We start from the raw sequence: 21,534 nt of genomic DNA on the forward strand, positions 1-21,534 counted from the left end.
GTGAAACACTGAAAATTCTTGATACAGATATTGTGATTGAGCCGTTTGCGTGAACTGTAGCTGCTTTAGTCATACAGAAACGTGACAAGAGCCTCGGTAAAGATTGTAGCAGCGTTTTCTCCTGATATGTTAGCCGCTTTCGTTACCTGAAAAGTTGATTAGTATATCGATATAACTGTCATTCAGAACGTAACGAGTTTTGGCATCTGTTCATAATTAATCTGCAGTTTTGGTGTAACTTCTGTGTTTGCTCTCTTTTCTATATTGCTCTTAAATTGGTAGTAGAAGAATACAAACACATGAATGTTGTCATTGAGCTTTTTGCGCACCATGCTGCTACTTTGGGTACAAAGAATGGTGACAAGAACAAGGATAAAGATGGTGGAAATATTTTAGATGTTAAAGTGAGTAGTCGTAGTTCGGGTTATGATGCATATATGTGTAGACCATGTGACGGGATCTGCATCAAAAATATTTTTTGACCTCAAACGAGATATCGCTTGATAGTTTGTTTATATTAACTTAATGTAAGGTCTAGTCTACTTTATATTGTAATAAAATGCAGCAATGTGTGCCATGATGTATTAACTTAACACAAATGAAGTAATTGTTGATTCTTCTTATCCAGCCTGGTTAAAATGAAGCAATTTGTGCAGTTTTTTCAAACTGCAATCTGTGCAGTAAAAAACTTCAATCTGTGCAGTTTTTTCAAACTGCAATCTGTGCAGTTTTTAATTGCAATCTGTGCAGTTTGAGAAACTGCAATCTGTGCAGTTTTTTCAAACTGCAATTTGTGGAATCTGTGAAATTTGTGGAATTTGTGCAGTTTTTTCAAACTGCAATATGTGAAATATGTTCTGTGTAAAAACTGCAATCTGTGCAGTTTTTTCAAACTGCAATCTGTGTGCAGCAAACATTTTTAAACAGGAAAAAAAAAAAGGACTCGTGTACCCGGACCGAACCGGCCCGTTTCAACCGGGCCGGGTAAGGTCCGGTTCCTATTTTCAGAATTGTAGTGCCCGGCCCGGCCCGCCCCGTCTCCTTTAATTCCGGGTCCGGTCCGGTCCCTTCAAAAATGGGCCCGGCCCGGCCCATGCCCAGCCCTATCTGCCACCACTTTCGCCAAGGCTACAAAGAAAGGCAGGCCTACAAGTAACTATCAGAGACAATTCAATTGATAACCAAAACATAGCCACATGTTTATACAAAAATTAAAGTTTTTACAAAGAAATTAAGGTTTTCACAATTCAAGTGGAAATGTATTGATTTCATGACTTAGTAATTTTAAGTCTTGGTCCTGGGAATTATTAGTTGAGCAAATACAAATATTTGTTGACTTGTACTGCATACACCCAGGATTTATTATTCGTTTTAATGTTATTTGCCTTAGCCCTTTGGCATGTGTGTGATTTGATTGTACTGCATGCATAAAGTTAGACAAAATCTATAATGTTATCAGCTATGATAAATAAATAGAAACTTCATAATGCTTTTTATTTTTTTTATTTGTAAGGAATTAACTGAGATGTTTTAATTTTTTATTTATTTTTTTGGTCTAAGTTTATTTTTTATTTTTTATTTGAAAGGAATTAACTGGGATGTTGATGAGGATCGCAGAGATGGTAGGCTGGCAGCGGATATGGTGGGGTTTTATGAAAGGATAACTGATTTTCCTTTTTGTAGAGAATTAATTACCTGAGATGTTCTCCGCATACTAAAAATTTAAATTTTCTCTTAAATGTGGACGATAGGATAACCCTGTATACTTTTGAGCAATTTCCATTCACTTTAAACTCCCACGACCTTTTAAATATTTAGAAAACTGTAGACATCGAAATTTCGGTAAATAAATGTTGACCAATAAATCAAAGTGTCAACGCTCATGTATTACATAAATTTTACACGTAGCGTGTGACTCAACGAAAATTGAAACGAGTTGGAAAAGTCATCAAATAGGACACGTGTCAACACCTGGCAGAAACGACTTATTTCATCTGGAATATTATATTCAAAATTAGGCCTTGGAAATTTCTATAAATACAAGCCCATTTCATTCATTGAAGGGGGACGAATTCATATTACACCTTGAAGCTCTGAAGCTCTGAAACTCCGAAGCTCTCAAGCATCCAGGTTCCCGAAGTGGGGGCATTTGTAGACATCGAAATTTCGGTAAATAAATGTTGACCAATAAATCAAAGTGTCAACGCTCATGTATTACATAAATTTTACACGTAGCGTGTGACTCAACGAAAATTGAAACGAGTTGGAAAAGTCATCAAATAGGACACGTGTCAACACCTGGCAGAAACGACTTATTTCATCTGGAATATTATATTCAAAATTAGGCCTTGGAAATTTCTATAAATACAAGCCCATTTCATTCATTTGGGGGGGGACCAATTCATATGACACCTTGAAGCTCTGAAGCTCTGAAACTCCGAAGCTCTCAAGCATCCAGGTTCCCGAAGAATCAAGAAAGCCTTCTTCGTTCTTCGTTCATCGTTCTTCCAAGATCAAGCCCCGACGGCCTTTGAAGAAAGTGTTCTTCATTCTTCGTTCATCGTTCTTCCAAGATCAAGCCCCGACGGCCCTTGGATCAACCATCCACCAATTCAAGATCAAGCCCCGACGGCCCTTGAAGAAAGCACCATCGTTCATCATCCGTTCATCCAAGATCAAGCCCCAACGGCCCTTTGGATCAACAACGTCGACAAATCCACACATTCAACCGTTCTTCAAGATCAAGCCCAAAAGCCCTTGAAGATCCGTTCATCATTGTTCTTCAAGATCAAGCCCAAAAGCCCTTGGAGATCCGTTCATCACTGTTCTTCAAAGATCAAGCCCAAAAGCCCCTTTGAAGATCCGCTCAAATCCACCTTCAAGATCAAGTCCACGGCCCTTGAAAAACGTTCATCCTTAGATCAAGCCCAACGGCCCTTTGGATCAATCACACATCCACAAATCAATACCTTACGGAGATCGAATCAGAGGACCAAATTTGAGAGAGATTGTAACCCAAAACTATCAAACACCAAATATTTGTTTGTGCGCGTTGTTCTTGTCTCTTTCGTTTCAGGAATTTTCCGTGTTCACAAATTGGCACGCCCAGTGGGACAATCTCTGCCTCTCATCTCTTTCTCCGTTCAAAAAATTCAATCGCACTTCCAAAATTAATGGCATCAAGGAAGGCTCAAACTGTTCCCGCAACCGGCGCAAAGAACAAAAGCGTCCTCGTCACAACTGGTGTCACTTTGGGCATCACGACTCGAAGCATGGCAAGAGCTACTTCTGCCACCTCTTTCACCTCTGCATCAACTCTGCCAAGGGAACAAAAGCACCCAAGGCACGAGCCTTTGATCACCTTAGCCTCACTAAGGGCACCAAGGGGGGAAAGCCCAAGGAAATACGCCGAATCCATGCTCTCCGATGCCGATTCAAGCGACAGTTCAGCCGTGCAAGTCATGACCATTGGAGCAACTTCAATCGATGAGCAGCTGGCTCAAATGAATGAAGCAATCACAAGGCTAACCCGAACTGTGGAAGAAAAAGACTTGCAAATTGCAGCACTAGTCAACCGACTGGAGGCGCAGGACGGCGATAAACCCGACCCAGAGGATGATCCACTAAAGGGAGGAGCTGGCGGAGACGAAGAACCCCCGATGAAGAAAATCGATGGGAAGCCGGAGCCAGACCAAGCAGCGGCGCTCATGGGATCTCTTTCTATCCAGCAGCTGCAGGAGATGATCACCAACACCATCAAAGCACAGTACGAAGGGAGCTCACATACCTCCTTGTTCTTCTCGAATCCCTATTCCAAGAAGATTGATGCCCTAAGGATGCCAAGGGGTTATCAACCACCAAAGTTCATGCAGTTTGATGGAAAAGGAAACCCAAAGCAGCACGTTGCACATTTCGTCGAAACTTGCAACAACGCGGGAACGGAGGGAGACTACCTCGCCAAGCAGTTTGTGCGCTCGCTGAAAGGAAATGCCTTTGAGTGGTACACGGACTTAGAGCCTGAGTCCATCAACAGTTGGGAGCAATTAGAGCGGGAATTCCTCAACCGCTTTTACAGCACCCGTCGCACTGTGAGCATGTTAGAGCTAACAAGCACAAAGCAGTGGAAGGACGAGCCAGTCATTGACTACATCAACAGATGGCGCACTCTAAGCCTCGACTGTAAAGACAGGCTCTCGGAAACCTCTTCAATCGAGATGTGCATCCAAGGCATGCAATGGGGTTTGCAATACATCCTTCAAGGCATTAAACCGCGGACCTTCGAGGAATTGGCCACTCGCGCCCATGACATGGAGTTGAGCATCGCCCATCATGGGAAGAAAGAACCGATCGCCGACTACAAGAACGACAAAGTTCTTGGGACAAAGGTGGAAAAGGCTGCATGGAAACCCACCAAGGAAGCGATGACGGTTAACACAGCTCCCGTCAAAATCCCTACACGAGGCAAGGCGATTCAAGCCGAAGGCTTTCGTGATCAAGAGATGCGTAGACGCACTTTGAAGGAGCTTGAGGAGAAGACTTATCCATTCCCCGACTCTGATGTGGTTGCCATGCTAGATGACCTGTTGGACAAGAAGGTGATCAGTTTGCCTGAGTGCAGACGGCCGGAAGAGATGAATCGTACCGACAGTCCAAGATACTGTAAATTCCACCGCTTCATCAGTCATCCGACAGAAAAATGTTTCGTGCTGAAAGATCTCATCATGAAGCTGGCTCAGAAAGGAATCATCGAGCTAGATCTTGACGATGTGGTGAAGTCAAACTATACCACCTTCACTTCTGGCTCTTCCGACTCAAAGTTTTCACCCCAACCGCTGGGGGCACCCTCCAAGACAAGCAAAGTTGAAGGATGGACTCAAGTCACTCCTAAGAAATTGCACAAGAAGCATACGTCTCATCCACAAGTCCGCCAATCGGAAAGGGGGCAAAACAGCTCTTGTCAACCTTCAAAGCAACGTGAACGTGTTGAAGATGATGAAATTTCGACATATAAATCGTCCATCCCTATCACGATGCGTGATTTCTTGCCCGAAGACTTCTTCAATCACTCGGTCAAGGCTCCTTGCTATGAAGATTGTGAGGAACGCCTCTCCAAAATTGCTTGACAAATTCACCAATGCTCCTTGTTCGCACGAGCCTAAACTGCACGAACCAAAGCTCCTTGTCCACAAGAGCCTAAACTGTAGGACACAAAGCTCCTTGTCTGTAAGAGCCTAAACTGCAAGACACAAAGCTCCTTGTCTGTAAGAGCCTAAACTGCAAGACATGAAGCTCCTTGTCCGCACGAGCCTAAACTGTAGGACACGAGGCTCCTCGCCTGCACGAGCCTAAACTGCATGGCACAATACTCCTTGTTCGCACGAGCCTAAACTGCATGAACCAAAGCTCCTTGTCCGCACGAGCCTAAACTGCAAGACACAATGCTCCTGGTCTGCACGAGCATAAAAGGCAACACCAACGCTCCTGGTCTGCACGAGCATAAAAGGCAACACCAACGCTCCTTGCCTGCACGAGCTGAAACTGCAACACGGCACCAAATGCTCCTTGCCTGCATGAGTTAAAAATGCAAACGGCACAAAAAAGAAAATACCAAAAAAAAAAATTATGTATTTGAACTACGTTACGACTTGATCTCTTCTTTGGAGGGGTACGTAGGCAGCTCGAATGTTCAATTTTTCGAGTTCAGTCACATCAAAATCAAAAGAATAAATGTTTTATTAAAGAAGGGCAATTTCATTACAAATTGATTTTGTTAAGAAAATTTGCAATTTTCTTTGTACAAAATTAAATTATAGTTTCTTCGAAAAAAAAATTTGAATACATATGTTATTATGTATTTAAAAAAAAAAAAAAAAAAAAACATATGTTATTATGTATTTAGAAAAAAAAAAAGAAGGGGGAAACATATATATATATGTCTCAGCCCAACAACAAGCTCCAGCAGCAACAAGGCATCAGCAGCCAGCCCACCAAAAGGAGGCCATCCAGCCCCAAGTGGCAGCCTCCAAGCCCAATCCGCGGTCCAATTTCGTATCACGTATCCATAAATCCACCTGAAGTTTGTAAAAGTATAATCCCACCTTTCTTTCCTATTCCTCCGCCATTCACTCACACCAGGTCCTTCTCAACCACAAATTCCGACCCTTCTCAGCCAATCCCGGTTGTTTCCCCGAGTTCAACCCCCTCGACAAGTACCTCTACAAACACTTGCGAGTTAGCAATATCAATTGTCGCCATCGCCATGAGAATCGACCGGAGTCGACCCAAACCCCAATACATACGCCTCCGCTTGGGACCGGACATCCTCTTGCTCATTTGCTTGCGGTGGCGCTGGCGGTGGTGATAAGAGGCGGCGTGTCAGGTTAAAAGTGTGACCCTCAACTCACGGCGTCGTTTATAACGGAGAGACGGTACAGTGGATGGGACTGGATCTTCCAACCGGGTCGGGTTACTCCGGGTGTTCTGATCGATGACGAGCAGAAACCGATACTCGATTGGGGGATCCGATACCGAATCGCTTTGGGTGTGGCGAGATCGATCGCGTACCTCCACGAAGAATTGCAAGTGATGCCTGCCCATTTACAGCAATCAGGTGAAAATTTGCTGCCCCACCCATCAATCACAGAATCTATACCGTTCCTGAAATCCTCCAATGCTTTCAAATCGTTGGGATTGCATGTCAGGTTTTGGGAGCTTAAAATCCGAGCTTGGAAGCAAAACCCAATAACAAAAATGAAAACCCAGAAATCTTGGACCCCCATTTCACAGAAACAAACCCTCTAGAAGAGAGAGAGAGAATGTGTAATCAAGCAGGAGCAGCAAAATCCTTGCCAAGAACCAAACTTTCTGAGTTCGCAGTTCTTCTTCTCCTCGCCGATTTTCTCTGTTAAGTTTTGGGTTGCGAGCGAGGGAGGCTTCTTCTCTGCAGAGGCTTACGCGCGCACCTCCGGCTGCCAGGGCCAGCATCACAAACCGGGTCACGTTGCTCGAGTCGTCCGTGGAGTCTTTCATGCCGAATTCTACCTTCATTGAAGCATCAGCAGCACCTGGACCCTGCCTTCTGTGACGCTCTGCGAGCCGGTCAACCTCTGTGCCAGGTACCGTCGTCACAGACACCATAAAATGCTGGAGGGTCGACAACATATCCAAATTGACATCTGGGTTGGATCAGTTCTCCTCGATTTCATCTGGATCGGGTTTTCTCTGGCGGAATTTCCAAAGCCATCCTCCGGGTTCGATGTTGGTCTGCGAGCCGTGGCTGCCAGTGTGCAAGGAGCTCTGCCTCAACTCCAACACTCTCAAGGCCGTCACTCTGCGACGCCGTCTTTTCCACCATCCTCAACAACCACAGTTTTCCTACACCGCCGTCGCAACTCAATTCCAGCAACCACTGCCGTTGAACCCGTGTTTTTCTTCCACCTGTACCTGCAGGCACACCAGATCCGGATACAGAAGTGGTGTCCCTATCCCCCGCAACGCCCGCAACGCCCTCGGCGATCTCGTCGGGGTCAATAAAAAAAAAAAAACAAACACTTTAGAAGAAAACACAGCAAACACAAGCAGTGGGTCTGCGACAAGTGCTCCAAAGTCTACACCGTGCAGTCCGATTACAAAGCACATCTCAAAACCTGCGGCACCAGAGGACATTCTTGCGACTGCGGCCGTGTTTTCTCTAGGGTTGAGAGTTTCATAGAGCACCAAGACGCTTGCAACATGGATCGTGTGCGGCCGGAATCACAAAAGCTGCAACCGGCAGCATGCCTGTCACGAACGGCTTCAAGTCCTAGCCCATCCTGCAGTGACAACAGTTTCAGCAGGGCTCCATCCACTTAGCCTCCATCTAATAATTTGCACCAGTATCTTAAAACTCCTCGAGGTCCTGCCATGGCGTCTCTGTCCGTCACAGCTGCCCTGGTCACCTCCACCTCCTCCGTCTCTTGCCTCGCAGCTGCCAACAACTTCAAAGACCGCCGTCAAACGACTAGCCGGCCGAGAAGCTCTTCCTCAAACTCGAGCTCCGCTGCCTGCAAATTTATCTACCCATCATCAACATTTATACAAAAAAGATATATTAAAAAAATAGGATGGTGGAGCAAAGCAAAGTGGTGCATCTGGCACCACGTGAAAAAAAAAGAGGAGTGGTGGATCAAAGATAGGGTACAGCCCCATGGCAGATCAAAAGTTTCTGGTGGTGCATGGGCACCATGTGCGGAAGAAAAAAAAAATTTGTAAAAAAAATAATAAAATAAATAATAAATAAATAAATAATATAAAAAATGATGGAACTTGGTGCATCCAGCACCAAAAGAAAAAGAAAAAAAACAAAAAAACAAAAAAATATAAAAAATATAAAAAATAAAAAAACAAATGCATAGAGAGAAATAGAAGGTCCATTTTATTTATTTTTCTGAAATTTTACATAAATTTGCATTATACATAAATTAAAAAAAAAAAAAACAAAAAAAAATCAAATCAAATTTACAAGAGGGGATATTCAAGGACGATCAGGTGGCGCCTCACAACTCGGTAGAGCTCCAGGAAGAAAAGGCGTCGGAGGTTGGCTGTTTGAAGCCTCAGCAGTCGGTACAGCCCCAGAAGACGAAGGTAAATGCTGCTGGAACAAACCCACAAACCTCCGATGATCAAGTAAAATCTGACCATCAGATTCCTGCATCTGGTCAATTTTCCTCTTCATGTTTGTGGCATAGTTGTGTGCAAGCTTGTGCAACTGTTTATTCTCATGCTTGAGCCCTCTGATCTCCTGTTTGAGACTCATCACTTCAGCCGCCAACGATTCAACTTGACGGGTTCGAGCAAATAGGCGTTGGGCCATGTTGGACACAGAACCTGCACACTGCACACTGAGAGCCAGAGAATCCTTAACAGCCAACTCATCAGACCGTTTGGAAAGTAGTCTGTTATCTCTGGGAGTGACAAGGTTTCGGGCCACCACTGCAGCGGTCATATCATTTTTCACCACCGAATCCCCAACGGTAAGAGGACCAGTAGGAGATATGAAGGATGGGCGCCATATGTTGTCTGGAGAAGGCGGGACTGCCTCTTCACCAAGATTCAAGTCAAAACGACGGTCGGAGGGTCCAGACATTTTCAAAGTGTTGAAGAAAGAAGAGATCAGACAAATCAAGATCTTAGAAGTACAAGAAGGGAGTTTTCACAAGCGAAAATTCAAGTGTGCTTTGAAACGAACAACGTGCTTCTATAAAAAATCAACACTCGACGGGATTTCAGAGATCGAAGAGGCGAGCTCAGAATTCGAAGAGGCCATTCAAAAATCGAAGAGGCAAGCTCAGAAATCGGAGAAGCATCTTGCTTTTCCAGACGCGTCAGCACCCGTCACACGCAAACTCAGCTTTGCGAAAATCACGAGCAATTTGTCGAAGCGCCGATCCCAGATATCGAAGAGGCGCCAATCTTTTTCAGCCACGTCAGCACCCATCACACGCAAACTCAGCTTTGCGGAAATCACGGGTAATTTGTCGAAGCGCCGATCCCAGTTATCGAAGAGGCGCCAGTCTTTTTCAGCCGCGTCAACACCTGTCACATGCACACTCAGCTTGGCGGAAATTACGGACAAGTTGTCGAAGATTTCTGATAAGGAAGAAAGCACGTGAAGCCATATAGATCAATCATGCATTGGTTGCCGACACGAGTGAAAGAATAGTACCTCTACAGGTATTAAGGGACCTCCTATAACTGTCCACCTTTACCTTCCATAGCAAGGCAGACATACAGAACCTTTCTTCATCTCCGAGAATGCCTTCCCAACGAAGCCTCTCGAGTCACTTAGTGTTCCTTATTCCTTGGGGTACCTCTGTAAGCCAATAACTTCAAAGCAAAAGTATCTCATATCACCAGGGTAGAAAGCAAGAGTATCTCATATCATGCGTTTTCCCTGTCGTTTCCTTTGTCCTTGCTCCTACCTACAAAGACAAGGATAAAGAAAACAATATGCCGGAACTTCCACTCAAACTCGGGTAAGGAACCGACTGCTTGGAACCCTTCCCTGATTGCCTACCTAGCACTGCTATCGAGTACTCGTTTCCCACTGCTGCTGTACTTCCAAAGAGGCTACCACATCTGCCTGAAGAATAGATAAGGCAAGTGAAAATGATACCTTGCAGCATGTGGAGATAACGTGCAGAAGGAACAAGCAGAGAAGAATGCGGTCTGCACAGTCAACTCAGCGGAAGGAGTCCGAACTGAGGAACTCGAGAAGCTGCCATATCTGCCTGAAGAAACAAGCAGAGAAGAATGCAGCATGCACAGTCAACTCGGCAGAAAGAGTCTAAGATGAAGAACTCGTTTTGACCCTCAAATTCTTGGGTCGGCTTACTAGGCGTTATAGGCTGCACGTGCCGATTCACCACCCTTGAATCAAATCCTTAAAGATCAAGTCACCAACTGGAAGAAAAGCGCATCAATCTTGAAGATCATACCGTTGACCAAATTGCTCAGGTGTGAATTAGAAAGATTGAACAGAGCAACAAGTCGTCACCTTCACCTCGTGCCTGCTTGTCATGTGTTCAAGTCAACCTTCAAGGATCAAGCCCTAACGGCCCTTGAAGAAGTTTCCAACCAAATTCAAAATCAAGCCTCGACGGCCCTTGAGGAAATCACAAGTCCGATTCAAGATTAAGTGTCTACCACCCTTGAATCAAAACCTAGTTCAAGAATAAGCTGTGGAAAATCAACAATTGGAGGAATCCAGAAAATCTTCCAACCCAGTTCAAGATCAAAGCTGTGGAAAGTCAACAAGTGCAACAAAATACGTGCCGATTCATCCATTACCAAAGCCAAAGATCATCTACCACATGAAGCTCCTTGTGGCCCAATTTCAACCTTCAAGATCAAGCCTCGACGGCCCTTGAAGAAATTTCAAACAAAAGTTCAAGAACAAGCCTCAACGGCCCTTGAAGAAATCTCAAGCCCAATTCAAGATCAAGCCTCAACGGCCCTTGAAGAAATCTCCAGCCCAATTCAAGATCAAGCCTCGACGGCCCTTGGATCGACATCTACAGTAAGGGACTTCAAAACACATCTCCTACACGTGACAAGCACATGTATACGACGTGCCTTGAAGTGGGGGCATTTGTAGACATCGAAATTTCGGTAAATAAATGTTGACCAATAAATCAAAGTGTCAACGCTCATGTATTACATAAATTTTACACGTAGCGTGTGACTCAACGAAAATTGAAACGAGTTGGAAAAGTCATCAAATAGGACACGTGTCAACACCTGGCAGAAACGACTTATTTCATCTGGAATATTATATTCAAAATTAGGCCTTGGAAATTTCTATAAATACAAGCCCATTTCATTCATTGAAGGGGGACGAATTCATATTACACCTTGAAGCTCTGAAGCTCTGAAACTCCGAAGCTCTCAAGCATCCAGGTTCCCGAAGTGGGGGCATTTGTAGACATCGAAATTTCGATAAATAAATGTTGACCAATAAATCAAAGTGTCAATGCTCATGTATTACATAAATTTTACACGTAGCGTGTGACTCAACGAAAATTGAAACGAGTTGGAAAAGTCATCAAATAGGACACGTGTCAACACCTGGCAGAAACGACTTATTTCATCTGGAATATTATATTCAAAATTAGGCCTTGGAAATTTCTATAAATACAAGCCCATTTCATTCATTTGGGGGGGGGACCAATTCATATGACACCTTGAAGCTCTGAAGCTCTGAAACTCCGAAGCTCTCAAGCATCCAGGTTCCCGAAGAATCAAGAAAGCCTTCTTCGTTCTTCGTTCATCGTTCTTCCAAGATCAAGCCCCGACGGCCTTTGAAGAAAGTGTTCTTCATTCTTCGTTCATCGTTCTTCCAAGATCAAGCCCCGACGGCCCTTGGATCAACCATCCACCAATTCAAGATCAAGCCCCGACGGCCCTTGAAGAAAGCACCATCGTTCATCATCCGTTCATCCAAGATCAAGCCCCAACGGCCCTTTGGATCAACAACGTCGACAAATCCACACATTCAACCGTTCTTCAAGATCAAGCCCAAAAGCCCTTGAAGATCCGTTCATCATTGTTCTTCAAGATCAAGCCCAAAAGCCCTTGGAGATCCGTTCATCACTGTTCTTCAAAGATCAAGCCCAAAAGCCCCTTTGAAGATCCGCTCAAATCCACCTTCAAGATCAAGTCCACGGCCCTTGAAAAACGTTCATCCTTAGATCAAGCCCAACGGCCCTTTGGATCAATCACACATCCACAAATCAATACCTTACGGAGATCGAATCAGAGGACCAAATTTGAGAGAGATTGTAACCCAAAACTATCAAACACCAAATATTTGTTTGTGCGCGTTGTTCTTGTCTCTTTCGTTTCAGGAATTTTCCGTGTTCACAAAAACCATTTTCACAAATTTTCCACACACGTAGAAGGCTTTAGGGTCAGTTTGTGATTGCTGTGTGTGTGTGTGTTTTTTTTTAACTGCTTATGTTGTATTTCAAGAATAATCAGCTGTAAAATAAAGCAGTTGAACATTTAATAAACTGTATATTTAGTCATGCGAGTATGAAAAGGAGTGTAAAATCATTTGGTAAATTTAATGGAAAAATGATACTATTGTATATAATGACAAACATAGGCATAGTTGTGGGGGTGGTGGCAACGACAGCAGTGGTGGGGATAGTGGCGGTGATGGCAGCGACAATTGTGGGGGGTTTGGTGGTTGTGACAATAATAGGGTGTGGTGGTTGGGGTGTATAGGTAGCACCGTAGCAATAGTGGCAGTGGTAGTAGTGTCGATTGTAGTGGTGGTAATGGTGGTGGTGATATAAGGTTAGTCGTTGTGGTAGATGGTGGCAGTCTTTGTTCTCTGAGGGCGAAAATATACGTAGAAGGATAAATAATGTCAGTTTTAATTAATGAGGGTATTATAAGAATTAAAAATATTCATTAAAGGCTTAGCTCCGTTTTTTTTATAAAAAGCAAATTTTAAAAGTAACATACAAGTTGCTTTTAAAAGTTGTTGTCTAAATGCGGCTGCTTTAAAAATAGGTACGATATATGTGTAGAGAGTAAGTTGGGTGTAAAAAAAAGTTATATGAGTTCAAATAAAATTTCTCATTTGTTTTTGTTATGGATAATGTTAGGAATACCAAATTTTTAACAAAAATGCTACTTTTACCACTTAGTTGTACCATTATTTGTACTATTTCTCTAATAGATATGAAACTCATATGTGTTGACGGGCCTTAGCTTTATTAGAGAGATGGTTCAAGTATGTGGTAAGTGTAACATTACTCAATTTTTAACCAAATTTGCAAACCCAATGACATGTTACCAATAGGAAATACACGTTAATCAACATTTAACTAATAATTAACAATCACGTCATTTGGTTGGTAAATTTGGGCTCTCTAGTATTATCAGTTTGTTATTGTGAGGTGATTGGTGGTTTTTGTTAACCTAAAATGAGATCCATTTTTTCTCCGCAGTTAATATCAAATCAATAGTGAATGACCATATATATCTTGGTTATCAAAATTTTGTGACACTAGTTTCACAGAGTACTCAATGCCTAAGCTGGAGCACAACCAAAGAGAATACCACAAAATGAGAAAATTCTTCAATAGTACGTAATGATGAATAGTAAAGAATAAATGGACAAGATTGAAAATAGACTATTCAATACTTGTGGAAATCTTTGTACAATAAAATAACAAGACTATTCAATACTTGTGAAAATCTTTGTACAATAAAATAACCAATGGTTCTCCTTCTCCAATGCATTTGTCATTTCATCTCAAACACGCACAATCAAAGGTGGGGCTACAAGTAGCTATGAGAGGCAATACAATATGTGACTAAAACATAGCCATACCTTTAGCAATTTAAAGTCTTGGTCCTTGGAATTATTCATTCTTTACTTTGTCTTTGGAATTATTCGTTCAGAATACAATATTTGTTGACTTGTACTGCATGCATAAAGTTGGATAAAATCTAATATTCTTGATTTATTATTCGTTTTAAATGTTTTGGCATGTGTGTGATTTACTTGTAGTACATGCATAAAGTTAGAAAAAATTTATAAGGTCATTTAGTCAATCAGTTGTAGTAAATAAATCGACATTTTATAATACTTTTAGTCATTTGTTTTTATATAGTTGAATGACTACATGATTTCTTATTTTATTAATTTTTTTTTGGAATGATCTTTACAAAGTATTTGAATGGTTTCGATCATTAATATAAAATTTCGTGAATTGAAAACTAAGTATCTTGATGAATAACTCCCTCATCCACTGAGTCATGAACGAAGTTAATTCATAATGTTAAATCTTTATTTATACTAGTACAAAAAACACTTTGCGCGACGTAAGTCCTTCGTCGCGCAAAGTCAAAAATACGTTGCGCAAAACTTAGCGCAACGAACCTTCGTCGCGCACTAACCGTCGCGCCAAGGCAGTGACGAAAGGATTTGCGCGACAAAAAAGAAACATACGTCGCGCAAAGTCACTTTGCACGACGCAGGGACATGCGTCGCGCAAGAAGGGTTTGCGCGACGCATGTCCCTGCATCGTGCAAGATGACTTTGAGCAACGCAGCCTACGTCGCGCAAAATGGATTAGATCGCTTTTTAGCTTTGGTCAAAAATATTTTTTTTTAATTTTTAATAATATTGTAATTAAATTCTAAACAATAATTAATTAACCAAAGAAAAGTATTTAATTATAAAATATATGAAAATGTACATACAAGATGTCCGAACAAAAAAGAAAAAACTACAACTATTCTAGGTGAAGTGGCTATTGGGTATCGGCAGGGTGAAGTGGCTCGGAGGTCGAAGGTGTAGCAAGATCAGGTACTGGTAGCGAGATTTGGAGGCCGAACATCTGTATGGCTCGTACAAGGTCTCTCACGTGCCCGGCATAGGCCTTCAGCTCCTAGCTCTGGGCCTTCATATGCTCTCCGTGGACCGCATGCTGATCTTTTAGGGTTGTCACTTCCTCCTTCAATGCATCGACCTCTGCGGTGTTCGATCAGGAAAAAGAAGCACCCGCCTCATGAACTCGCGCTTTCCCCATGCAAAGTAACTAATTCATATGATCAAAGTACCGTACAAAAACAATTTACTTCGTACAAGCCATTCATTAGACTAATTGATAGCAATCTAACAAATCATTTAGCATCATCACAAAAAATAATTTTTGCATAAATAATATAACAGCCATCAGGTCATGCATATAGACAGGATTCCCAATTAGATAAGTAGCATATCAACAATTGATGATCAAACCAGAAATTGTCAGCCTCAATTGCTTCAATCTAATTAACTGAAAGATAATAAACAGTCCATTTAATGCACAGGTTGACTGTCAATCTTATAGAAGTATGAATCTGTGCAGTTTAAAAACCAAGTGGCAAAATAGGCAAAAATTATCTCATGGCTTGTAAATGTAGTTAAATACCTGTAATTGAAGCAAACTAAGCACTGGATTCTTGTATTAAAAATCCAAATTCATTGCCCTGCAAAGTAACTAAACTAATTTCAACAATCTAATATAAAGCTAAATGAAGAATTAGACAAACCCAACAATGAAATGTCTACTTCTTAAGCTACATAAAACAAACCCATAAATAATTTCAGTACTCTGTGCATTACCAATTAGAAATTAGTAAAGTACAAAAAAAATCTTCAAAAATAATAAGTATTTAAGACATTCAAGCTGTCTCAATTGTCTATCAAAGGGGTTACCGTCCCAATTCTATTGACAATCATCCAAGGCCGTCTTTGTAGTTAAAACATCATCAGAAACATCACTTCCAGGGGTAGTCATCTTCTTCAGCTCTTTTTTAATTAAATTCAATTTGTAACACACTTGAAATTGAAAAGATCCCTGAACATAGGTATTCCAATAGAAGAAACCATAAATCCTCCGTTTCGGCTAAATGATTGAACAACTTAAAAGGAGAGTCTACACTAAATATGCAATCATCATTTTCTTTTACAACATCATATTTAATATTTTTACATCATGAGACATCTCATGGTGCAAATCTCATACAATATAATTTCTTTGCATAAAAAAAAAAATTGCTCATTACCTAAACTATAATAAAGCCCAAATAAGACCAAACACAAACACCACCAATGAGAAAATAAACAGGAAAAATGTATCTGCAAAAAGGAAAAAGCATCACGAAGTTCAACAAGAGAAGATGAGGAAACAAGTTAATTTTAAGAGTAAATTATAGATAAAGACTACGCAACGAAGTGAGAGATATCAGGGGGAGCTGGGTAACGTAGCTATCTAAAACAAGAAATGCAGAAGTTTACAGGTAAAATATTAGCCCTGTTTGAAATAAATGCGAAGTTGCAAGGAATACGCACTTGACGCTCATGCTATAAACTAGCACTTCAAGCATTCACTTGATCAAGAATATGTATGGCAGGTTCATCAAGGTTCATCGCCCCCGCGCCTGTTATTGTTATAAATCTTTTATAGTTTATTTAGTGTTACTATAGTTTATAGAACAAGGAAAAGCTATAAACCAGTCCAAAAGCTTCAATTTAGTCATGGAATGCAATATTCCAGAGAGGTCCATACCAGTGCAAGAAGATATTGTTCTTTGGGTGGTAAATATCTGTTTGTGTTACACCTCCCACAAACAATTTCATCTACTTCATTTCTTATCCAACCTACCCCGATTATCTTTTGAATTTCCATACACGACGATTTACAAAATTCGTTCATAGTAACACTATAAAATGTGATTACCTAGAACACTAATTTTACTTTTGCATACTAGTTTACATCGCCCAAAATTTTAATTATATTTACTTCAAGAAGATTATTGAAGAATTTTCAATTGGAATACTGATAAAAAAGAGCAAAACATTCAACATCTATATATAACTATAACATAAAAGTTATTCTAATTAGAACACGAGCAGGGCAGCCAATCTTCTCGAAACTGAATGTTTTGAGAAGCAAAAGTTTGCTACTAATTGAGATAATTAGATACCTTCTTCAGTTGTTGAGTTGGTGCTCCCACACCAGATAGCCTCTCTAATCCTTGGAGGTGCAAAGGCCGGCCCTTGAAGAAACGAGGAGTTATGTCCAAGAGGAACTCCAAGAAGAGATGTGGATGCCACAGCTCCTCCTAAAGCACGCACAAGCTCTCCCTGCACAAAACCAAATAAAACCCAATTCACTAAAACCAAATAAAACCCAATTCACTAAAACCAATTCCAAACGCATTAACATTAACCATATTTAATAAAAGATAATGTGATACTACAGATGATACACATTGGCTAGTAGGAATAGGTTCGAAAAATCGAAACCCCAAAAAAATCGAACCGAAGCCAAAGAAAAACGGAATACCAAACCCACCCTATTGGCTAGCAGCTAGTAAAATTAGTTTGAGAATGATCAGAGTAATGTCACAACTGAGAAGCTCTGGTTGTAATTAAAAATAATTCCAAGAAGACCATAGGATCAGTCATAACAACCTAATTAACAAGCCAGATGAGATCGTTCAAATCGTACACCTGTCCTTCGATGGTAAACTATTCTCCATCGAGTTATGTTGATCGAATAATTCATTCCACGTCCAAAAACCCACTCACACAATCACATAAACAAAAAATTAAACACAACCCAACAAGGAAAAAGCATACCTTGAGCTTTGCCCTCTCACTAATGAGAGTGAGAGAAGCATCTATGATTCGACTCCGTAACGACAACTATTAGCATACATAGAGAGAAATTCTTAAACCCTGAAATTCAGCTCATTTCCTAATAATTTATCCCAAATAAAAACCCTGATTCAATCCCCATTTCAAAATTAAAACCCTAATTCCCATTCACAATTTTTTAAACCCTGAAATCCATCTCATGCCCTAGTATCCCAAATTAAAACCCTAAATTCTAAAATTCATCTCAATTCACAATCAAAATCCTTAATTTCACACTTCCATAATTTGTAATTAGACTTACTTTCAAGGAGAGAGACGAGCACAACGAAGGGGGTGGTGGCTGCCCGTCGTTTAGAACGAGAGGGAGAGAGACAACCGACAGTGGGGTTCGAGATTGGGGTGATTTGGGGTTCGAGCGTGATGAGCGAAAAGGAGGAAGCCTACGGGAGAGAGACGGCATGATGAGCGAAGAGGAGGAAGCTACAGAAGAGAGAGACCGAGTGAGAGAGAGAGAGAGAAGGGGTCTGCGAAGAGGAGGGCGTGGAGCGAAGGGGTGGGAATATTTTGTCCAAAATTATCAAAACTAGAGCAAAACTGGCGCTTATTTTTCATATTTGCGCCAAAATTATCAAAACTTGCGCGACGAAGGTTTACAATTCACGTCGCGCAAGGTATTTTTAATTTAAAAAAATAATTATAAAAATTACTGAAAATGTGGCTTTACTTATTTTAAATTTAATTTTTTGTTTACATAAAACTCACAATAATATATTTTTCTAATAAAAACCTGACTAATAAATTGGTAGCTACTTAATAAATATACATATCATTCAATTTCTTAAGTGTTATACGTAAAAAATAAATAAATTTAAATTTACTTAATAAAATATATATACCATTTAACTTGATGCGATACGCATTGTACGAAACTAATTTCAACGATCCAACCGTCAAACTTGTTTGTATATGCTTCGAGATCGCATATACAAAAAATCGGAAAAAAAAAACGTTCAGAGATCAAGTAATGGGACAAAACTTTTCGACGGTTATAAACGAAAAATCACGATTTAACAGTAGTTTGAACTCCGATTTTGATGATTTTTTACAGTTACACCCCTTGATCCTACATGAATACAACGAATTGATTCGATCGTCAATTTAAAATATTTTACACAAGTGGATATCACAAAATCTTATGTTATACTTGATGAAAGTATAAATAAAATCCAAGTGTTAGGGAATCTAATGTTTTAATGAGATACACATTCTACGAAACTAGTTTTAACGATCCAACCGTCAAACTTGTTTGTATATGCATCGAGATCGCATACGCAAAAAATCGCAAAAAACAAACCTTCAGAGATCATGTAACGGGACAAAACTTTTCGACGGTTATAAACGAAAAAATCACAATTTAACGGTTATTTGAACTCCGATTTTGATGATTTTTTACAGCTACACTCCTGGATCCTATATGAATACAAGGAACTAATTCGATTGCCAATTTAAAATATTTACACAAGTGGATACCACAAAATCTTATGTTATACTTGATGAAAGTATAAATAAAATCGAAGTGTTAGGGAATCTAACGTTTTAATGAGATATGCATTGTACGAAACTAGTTTCAACGATCCAACTGTCAAACTTGTTTGTATATGTGTCGAGATCGCATACGCCAAAAATTGCAAAAAATAAAAACCTTCAAAGATCAAGCAACGGGACAAAAAATTCCAACGGTTATAAACGAAAAAATCACGATTTAACGGTTATTTTAACTCCGATTTTGATGATTTTTTACCAAGGTTCTAAAAGTCGCTAGGCGCTAGTCGGGCGGTGGGTTGGGGTTGGGGCCTAGCGCCTAGGCGCCTAGGCGGGGCCTAGGCGGGAGCCTTGGCGGACTAGGCGGATTTAAGTAAATCTATCATATTTCAGGTAAGTAAGTGTCTGCTTCTACTTGAAATATATATAATTTCATCATAAACTACAAAATAGAATGCATATATATCATGAAGTATTTGAACATAATGAAAACATGTGAAATAAGGATATAATGTTTGTTCATTCAAGTATGCAACAAGTCTCTTACAATTTATTGGAAAAAAACAAAATGCAAAATGAAAGTTATGTATTTTCTGTCTAAGTGAGTTGCAACCTAGGCGGGTCTAGGCGGGTGCCTAGGCGGGCTAGGCAGGTGTCTAGGTGGGTGCCTAGGTGGTCTAGGCGGTGGGATGGGGCCTAGGCATTAATCGGGGCGGTGGGCTGGGGCCTAACGCCTAGGCGGGGCCTAGGCGGCTAGGCGGGGATTTTTAGAACAATTACAACTACACTCCTGGATCCTATATGAATATAAGGAACTAATCAATCGTCAATTTAAAATATTTACACAAATGGATACCAAAAAGAAAAAGGCAATGCAAGAGCTCCAAAAGAAAAGCAAAAAAAAAAAAAAAAAAAAACTTTGCGCGACGTAGGTACACCTGCGTCGCGCAAAGCTGTTTTGAGCGACGCAGGTGTACCTACGTCGTGCAAAGCTTTTTTTTTTTTTCCTTTTTGCTCCTCCCTCTCCCTCTCCTTCTCCATCTCCCTCTCCCCTGTACATGATGTTGTTGGTTGTGCCATACGACGTCGTCTACTACATATATATATATATATATATATATATATATATATATATATATATATATATGATTGTTTTTACCATTTTTATTTTTTGGGTTTGTGAGAAAATCAAACAAAAAGCCTTCAAGTATGGTGCTTTTTGTGTATGGGATCAGGTATACAAGGTCTCCATCAGAGCTGCATGGGAACTTTCATGGTCATCCAACCGTCTCGTGATCCAAGTCCTTGATGATTCAACCGACCTTACAATAAAGGTATAAAGAATCTCATCCTTTCAATGGGTCATTTTCCTTTTAGTCCATTAGTAGAGCTCCAAGGATCTCAATGTGTGCGATTTCAGACCCAATTTCTAACATGGGGTTGTTCCAATGCGCAATGTCCGAGTGGGTTTTCAACAAAATTGAGAAATAAATTAATAAAAATTCATCTGAAATTGTTGCAACAAATGGTGGAGCTGGAATGCCAGAGGTGGGCAAGCGAGGGCATAAACATAAGGTATCATATCTATTTCAATCTTGTTTCCCCCCGTATATTTATGATCGAGATAAAAAATTTCTTCGTTTCGTTTTGATTTTCGATTACAATTTAGGGTTGACCAGCATTTTTTTGGGTGAATTCTGGGTTATGTGGGATCATTTAGGTTTGTGCATGTTGTTTAATTACTTCTTAATTTGTTTCAAGTTTTGAATTTGCATCGATTTTATCTGAGCAACAATCTATCCCTAAATTAGATCAAGTTAACTGAGCAGTTTGCAGTTTCTTAGCTTTTGTTTCCCTAAACCAATCAAAATCCTTCATACTCCTAGTCATTCATTCTACTCATTCAATTGTTCAAAATAAGCATTAACAAAGACACAACATTATGTTGCTTGAATGCAAAACTCAGAAGTGCAAATTCTAGAAAATAATTAAAGAAAAACATAAATACACAAAAATAAAAAAATCCGAACATAAATCTAATCAATAAATAGTTAATTAATTAATGAAATAAATACAATACCTAAAGGTGAAGATGGTGAGGGTTGAGAGAGCTAGAGAGTCTGAAAGAGAGAGGTTGAGTGCGAAGAAAAAGGCCCCTGTGTGTGCACTTGCGTCGCGCAAAGTTGGGAAAAAAAGCGGTAAAACATTTTCGGTTTGGCGCCAAAATCTTGCGCGACGTAGGGTGTTTAGCGTCGCGCAAAAGTACTTTGCGCGACGAAATTTGCTTC

General features: G+C 40.5%; 2 protein-coding genes across 4 annotated transcripts; one reads left to right on the forward strand and one right to left on the reverse strand.

Annotated features, from left to right (window-relative positions):
* Positions 1-4,436: 4,436 nt before the first annotated feature.
* LOC126598625 (uncharacterized) lies at positions 4,437-5,566 on the forward strand. Its single transcript, XM_050264990.1, has 2 exons — positions 4,437-5,314; positions 5,504-5,566. The coding sequence occupies exon 1, from the start codon at positions 4,500-4,502 to the stop codon at positions 5,121-5,123; it is 624 nt and encodes a 207-aa protein (XP_050120947.1). The 5' UTR covers positions 4,437-4,499; the 3' UTR covers positions 5,124-5,314; positions 5,504-5,566.
* Positions 5,567-15,475: 9,909 nt separating this feature from the next.
* Positions 15,476-18,177, reverse strand: LOC126598627 (arginase 1, mitochondrial-like). Of its 3 annotated transcripts, none has more exons than XM_050264992.1 (4): positions 18,006-18,177; positions 17,687-17,752; positions 17,029-17,188; positions 15,476-15,539 (listed from the first exon to the last, which is right to left on the reverse strand). In XM_050264992.1, exons 1-4 carry the CDS (start codon positions 18,162-18,164, stop codon positions 15,487-15,489), a joined length of 438 nt encoding a protein of 145 aa, XP_050120949.1. In that variant the 5' UTR covers positions 18,165-18,177; the 3' UTR covers positions 15,476-15,486. The 3 variants fall into 3 exon arrangements, with proteins under 3 accessions (XP_050120949.1, XP_050120951.1, XP_050120950.1); XM_050264993.1 differs by lacking the exon at positions 15,476-15,539 and adding an exon at positions 16,933-16,977; XM_050264994.1 differs by lacking the exon at positions 17,687-17,752.
* Positions 18,178-21,534: the final 3,357 nt, after the last annotated feature.

The sequence above is a fragment of the Malus sylvestris genome, chromosome 14 (genome assembly GCF_916048215.2).
Source record: "Malus sylvestris chromosome 14, drMalSylv7.2, whole genome shotgun sequence".
Lineage (NCBI taxonomy): Eukaryota > Viridiplantae > Streptophyta > Magnoliopsida > Rosales > Rosaceae > Malus > Malus sylvestris.